This window comes from Coffea arabica, chromosome 6c (genome assembly GCF_036785885.1).
Source record: "Coffea arabica cultivar ET-39 chromosome 6c, Coffea Arabica ET-39 HiFi, whole genome shotgun sequence".
Classification (NCBI taxonomy): Eukaryota; Viridiplantae; Streptophyta; class Magnoliopsida; order Gentianales; family Rubiaceae; genus Coffea; species Coffea arabica.
Window position 1 is genome coordinate 19427859 of NC_092320.1, and position 5860 is coordinate 19433718.

The 5860-nt window shown below is 35.7% G+C and overlaps 1 protein-coding gene across 1 annotated transcript; it reads left to right on the forward strand.

Moving 5' to 3' along the window:
* Positions 1-1182: 1182 nt before the first annotated feature.
* LOC113691785 (uncharacterized) lies at positions 1183-3104 on the forward strand. Its single transcript, XM_072053237.1, has 2 exons — positions 1183-1258; positions 1783-3104. The coding sequence occupies exon 2, from the start codon at positions 1990-1992 to the stop codon at positions 2920-2922; it is 933 nt and encodes a 310-aa protein (XP_071909338.1). The 5' UTR covers positions 1183-1258; positions 1783-1989; the 3' UTR covers positions 2923-3104.
* The last annotated feature ends 2756 nt before the right edge of the window (positions 3105-5860 follow it).

Consider the following 5860-nt stretch of genomic DNA (forward strand, 5'->3'; position numbering starts at 1 on the left):
AGGTTCATCATGTTCATTTAATTAAGGTCTTCCTGCATTTAAAATGGGAGCTTACATGACAAAAAAAAAAGATTGAAATGGTAATAATTTACAAAAGAGCATCATAGTGGGAACATTTTTCCTAAAAAAGGTCATTTCAAAACTAAATTCCGAGAATCCATGGTTTCATGTGGGTTTTCTTTTCATGGACGTGATTAACATCATGTCTCTTATCATATCCATGAGGATTATTAACATCCAAGTCCTAGAGCCTGATTGCATTAGTACTATCCTTGGCCTTGGGTATAATATCACAAGTTCCTCCCTGTAAAGGTTGCAATGCGTTTTAAGAGAGTGAGAATTAAGTATATCACGGGAAAAAAAAAAATGAATGGCAAAGTAACTTACCAGAACAACAAACAGATGGAGGAGGATAATCCAACAAGCAAGTCCTTTGGAATCCATCAATTGGTAGGTTTTATATCCCTTGCAACTCCTCCTTTGAAGGATTAGAAAACAGCAGAAGCAAATGCCAAATATTACATATCGATGAAAAGTGTGCTTGATTAGAAGGTTCTTTTTCAAATAGTCGATTAAAATATGACCCCTTGAAAGATAGTGTTTCTTATTGAGGTTGAAAAATGAACCAAATTACTTGATACTCAAATCAAATTTTGCTAAATAAAAGTTTGTTTGAACTTAGTTTGCCAACTAATCAAATCAAAATTTAAGAAGTATTATTATGTGTTAGATTAACTATCAAATTTGGCATTAACTTGGCTTGATTAACATAAAATTAGAATTTACAAGTAAAAAATTCAAGTTACTCAAGTTCGATTCATGCTCAATTCTATAAAAAAAGCTCATTTGAGTTTGGCTTAATTAATAAACAAGTCAAGTTTGAAGACCTTCCTCTTAAAAAAATTTTAAAAAAATCAAGTTTGAGTACTGTTTCAAGTTTATTAAATAATCTAACAAGTTTGAATACTAGAACATTGAATCTAGGAGATCTAGACAAAATCACTAAATTTATTTTAGACCATAACTGTAGATTATTTAGAAAAAAAAGGACCAAAATGTAGACCTACCCACGTGATGCAAACCAACCAGCCACGTGATCCATGCTGTAACCTTGCTAGCTTCACTTACCTATCGCCTTGTATAAATAGCCGTATAGCCCCCAAGAGTCTTTTCACCACCAAAGTTACATTTTGAGTCTGTTCATAGGCAAGGCATGGCTTCATCTATCACTCTGATCGCAGTCTTTTCAATTGCCCTGGTAAGGTTTCTCAACCATCAATACTGTACTTGAAGTAGTAGTTCATATGAGATAATTGCTAGACTGTATAGGAATACTGATGAAACCCGTGAATTAAAGCTACCTGAGAAAACACATTCTTCTTCCTTTTTGCACATTTATCTGCAGCTCTAACCATCGCCACTGAAGGAATGGAAGCTCTTCAGATGGCTCTGTAGTTCTATTCTCATAAAAGCTTGACTTCCAAACATTACCAATGCTGGTACCATACTTAAACGTCAATGTAACTTGAGTAACGGCATATGACACTATTTACCCTTTTTTAGTTAGAGGATTCATCCGGGAAAGATTGAAAGTCAAATCAAGAACCTTAAAATCAACATAAGGAATATTCCTGTTGCCAGTTGAGCTCGTCTTTGGAAATTAACTATCCTTCCCTACAAGGGGTCATCTTTTACGGTGCTACCATCAACATACCTATATTGACGTTAGTTTCTTTTATGTTAATATTTGCACAAATGTGCAATTTGCATGCATCACGGAAGCAAGGAAGAATCCTACGGACTTTTTGCAATCTGCTGTCATTAATGAGCATACTGAGGACAATCACCATGCAGAGTCGTCCCTTTCCAATCAGAAGAAGACAAGTAATGGTAACACATTGAAGGATTTTGAGTCGAAGCCCGGCTCCTTTCTCTGGGGGGTATCAAGGCAACGAGGCTGAGTCTAAGTCTAAGGAGGAGAAGCCTTTTATGAAAGGCTTTGAGTCGAAGCCCGGCTCCTTTCTCTGGGGGTATCAAGGCAACGACGCTGAGTCTAAGTCTGAGGAGGAGAAGCCTTTTATGAAAGGCTTTGAGTCAAAGCCCGGCTCCTTTCTCTGGGGGTATCAAGGCAACAATGCTGAGTCTAAGTCTAAGGAGGAGAACCCTCTTATGAAAGACTTTGAGTCGAAGCCCGGCTCCTTTCTCTGGGGGTATCAAGGCAACGACGCTGAGTCTAAGTCTGAGGAGAAGAAGCCTCTTATGAAAGACTTTGAGTTGAAACCCGGCTCCTTTCTCTGGGGGTATCAAGGCAACGACGCTGAGTCTAAGTCTAAGGAGGAGAAGCCTCTTATAAAAGACTTTGAATCGAAGCCCGGCTCCTTTCTCTGGGGGTATCAAGGCAACGACGCTGAGTCTAAGTCTGAGGAGAAGAAGCCTCTTATGAAAGACTTTGAGTTGAAACCCGGCTCCTTTCTCTGGGGGTATCAAGGCAACGACGCTGAGTCTAAGTCTAAGGAGGAGAAGCCTCTTATAAAAGACTTTGAATCGAAGCCCGGCTCCTTTCTCTGGGGGTATCAAGGCCCTCTTATGAAAGACTTTGAGTCAAAGCCCGGCTCCTTTCTCTGGGGGTATCAAGGCAACGATGTTGAGTCAAAGTCTAAGGAGAAGAAGCCTCTTATGAAAGACTTTGAGTCGAAGCCAGGCTCCTTTCTCTGGGGATATCAAGGCCCTCTTATGAAAGACTTTGAGTCAAAGCCCGGCTCCTTTCTCTGGGGGTATCAAGGCAACGACGCTGAGTTTAAGTCTAAGGAGGAGAAGCCTCTTATGAAAGACTTTGAGTCGAAGCCCGGCTCCTTTCTCTGGGGGTATCAAGGCAACCACGCTGAGTACAAGGAGGAGAAACCACTCGTGAAAGATAATTAATGTCCAGGGAAGCCGCAACTTTACCTCTGAATGGACCACGGACATATATGTCTTCTAGCTGGTCTGATTTTCTGCATTTTCTTTATTGGCATGAACATGTGTGATATGTAATAAATGCAGTTCTTCTTTCAACCAAGCGTTCTGTATAATTAATTAAATGAAAGTCAGTAGCGTTGAGTGCATTTTCTGTTTCTTTGTTTGTTGTTTCTTTTTGCCATTTACCATAGACAGGAAGCGCACAAAAAAGAGCACTATTCAAGCATGACAAGAATCATAGAGTGAGCGAACCAACTATACCTTGATAATCTAAAAAGAGTTCTGCAAACTCGTACTCTTGTACGAAACCAGGACCATATATATATATATATAGATATATCGATTCAATTTTCTAATGATGTGTGTGGTACGAACGCACATTAGAAGTACAGAAAATTCTAGTGTAAATTTTCACAAAAGAAGAGAAAGAATGGAGAACTCTTGAAGCGTGATTGATCGCTATTCTTAAGAATTTAATTATCCATACTACACTAAGTATTTGCTGTAGAGATAAAGGTAATTTAACTTTAAGATACAACAAGAGAAGAAGAAGTTGATAGCAATATCAAGTTTCTCAAACTAAGAAATGATCAAATAATTCTAGCTAGTTTTGACAATAAAAGGCTTGTTTTTTTACAAGTAACCTGTTTTCCACTCGTCTTTAAGTATCCTTCGATACGTGGCACTTAATCCCAATTATTTGACTTTAAACTTCGTTCTGTCATGTGGATTCTATGTGTTAGTATATACAAGACTAATCTTAAACATTACTTGAAAATCATATTATATGTAACTGAGTACCGCATAACTTGCAATTATCCACTTACGCTCTCAATATTATTGGGAAATTACATGGATTTTCGTTTCGGTAACTCTAATTATATAGTCTCACGATCCATCTTAACTGAAGGGGCCATTATGAATTAGATGAACATGAAGTTGTATTTCGATTCTCAAGCTATTCCGTTCCTCTTTCTTCATTGTAAGGATTAGAGTCTCTTTTGGAGGGAAAAAAAAACACTCTAATTATACAGGATTAAAGCAAATAGCAATGGTCTATAAAAGGATAAAAAGTAAGCAGGCTGGGGCATATTTATTAAAACATGAAAATAATATGAAATTTTATAATACACATGATACGAAAAATAAACTGTACGTAAATAATGCAAATATATTCGAAAGTACAAAGCTGAAAATACAGCTTCATTTACCATGTGCATAATAGCTGTGTGCACATTCCAGTGAAGATTTTTTTATTTTTAGTATAAGTGAGAAATTTCGAGTTCTAAATCTTTCACTTACACTCTCTTGTCCTATATCATCCAATCCATCCCTTCCCATATTTTTATGAAGATGAGTACATAATGTGAGTTTTTATTTTTTGAGGTGAATAACTTGTTCACAAAAAAGTTTTCTCGATTTAGGTAAAGTTTAAACTTTACGTTGTCTAAACAACGCAAGTAGATGCCACTAGGACAGAAGTCATTATGATGACTTCATCCAAGGTAACAAAAAAAAGGCGTACAATTGCACTTAAAATTTGTGAATTTATAGTACTATTTCATGGTTTATCGCCTCAAAGTTAACAATAAATAATGTTTTGAACCCCATTTAAACAACTTATGAGTGTAATTCAAATTTATTGCTCTATTATGTGTGTACAATGTATCAAAACAAAAGAGTAGCAAATTGTGTTTTATTGCACTTTTTGTTTAGCTAGCTTCATGCAAATTAACCTTCGTAGATTATAGGTAAAGAATTGGTTTGCCATTCAATGTATCCAAGAAATATGTGTTAGTACATAATGTTTATTTTAATGGATGTACTGGTGTAAAACAAAATTACAAATTATTAAGTTTTAAACTTTACAAGTACTTAAAGGACAATAATTTTTTATTAAATTAAAATTTTCCGTTCTGTGATTTGGTAGTTTATCTTATAACCCCTCTATAGTTTAAAAATCTGTAATCAACCTCCTCATAATCTGGGTTAACATATCATCATTAATTTTTCTAAAGTTTAAGCAAATTAATATATTGAAAAATTTATCCTTTCACTAATTCTTTGAGGTAGTTACAAAAGTATTACAATTATTATACACCTTAAACTATGTATTTGTTTTCAAGTAAACACAAAAGATGCAGCAAACCATTTTTAGCCAAGTTAATAAAATTGCAAATGTAACAATATAAAGCACCTTATGAAAAATTACTCTATATGATTAAGAAAATAATTTATATTTATTAGAATGGGAAAAAGTTGCCAGAAGAGGGAGAGACCATAAGAAAAATAGTTTAGAGTGAACTGCATCAATCATGCCTTCCATCAGGGAAAAAAAGGGGTTAAATACCAAAAACCCCCCTGGAGTTTGCCTAATGTTTACTTTACCTGCCTATGGTTTGGCAACCTACAATTTGACTTCCTGTAGTTTCAACTAAAGTAAAAGTCTGACAGAAAACATCTAAACTAACGTCTGAAAGGAAAATGTCAAAATTGCCCCTCTATAAGGGTTTTGGGTTAAGCACCAAAAATCCCCCTGTGGTTTGTCAAATGTACACTTTACCTCCCTATGATTTTAAAACATACAATTTAACTCCCTGTCGTATCACCTAAAGTGAAAATCTAACAAAAATTCCGTTAAATACACTTTAGTTGAAACGACAGGGAGTCAAATTGTAGGTTTCCAAATTATAGGGAGGTAAAGTATACATTAGGCAAACCACAGAGGGGTTTTTGGTATTTAACCCAAAAAAAATGATAGATGTGCGTGTATATAGGTGACGGGACTTTTATATCAATGCAAGTTTAAATCCGATTTTATACTCGTTGACTACAAATATACAGGCCGAAATCGTAATGTAAGGTGTGTATCGGGTCAATCCCACGAGGAGCAAATTAAATA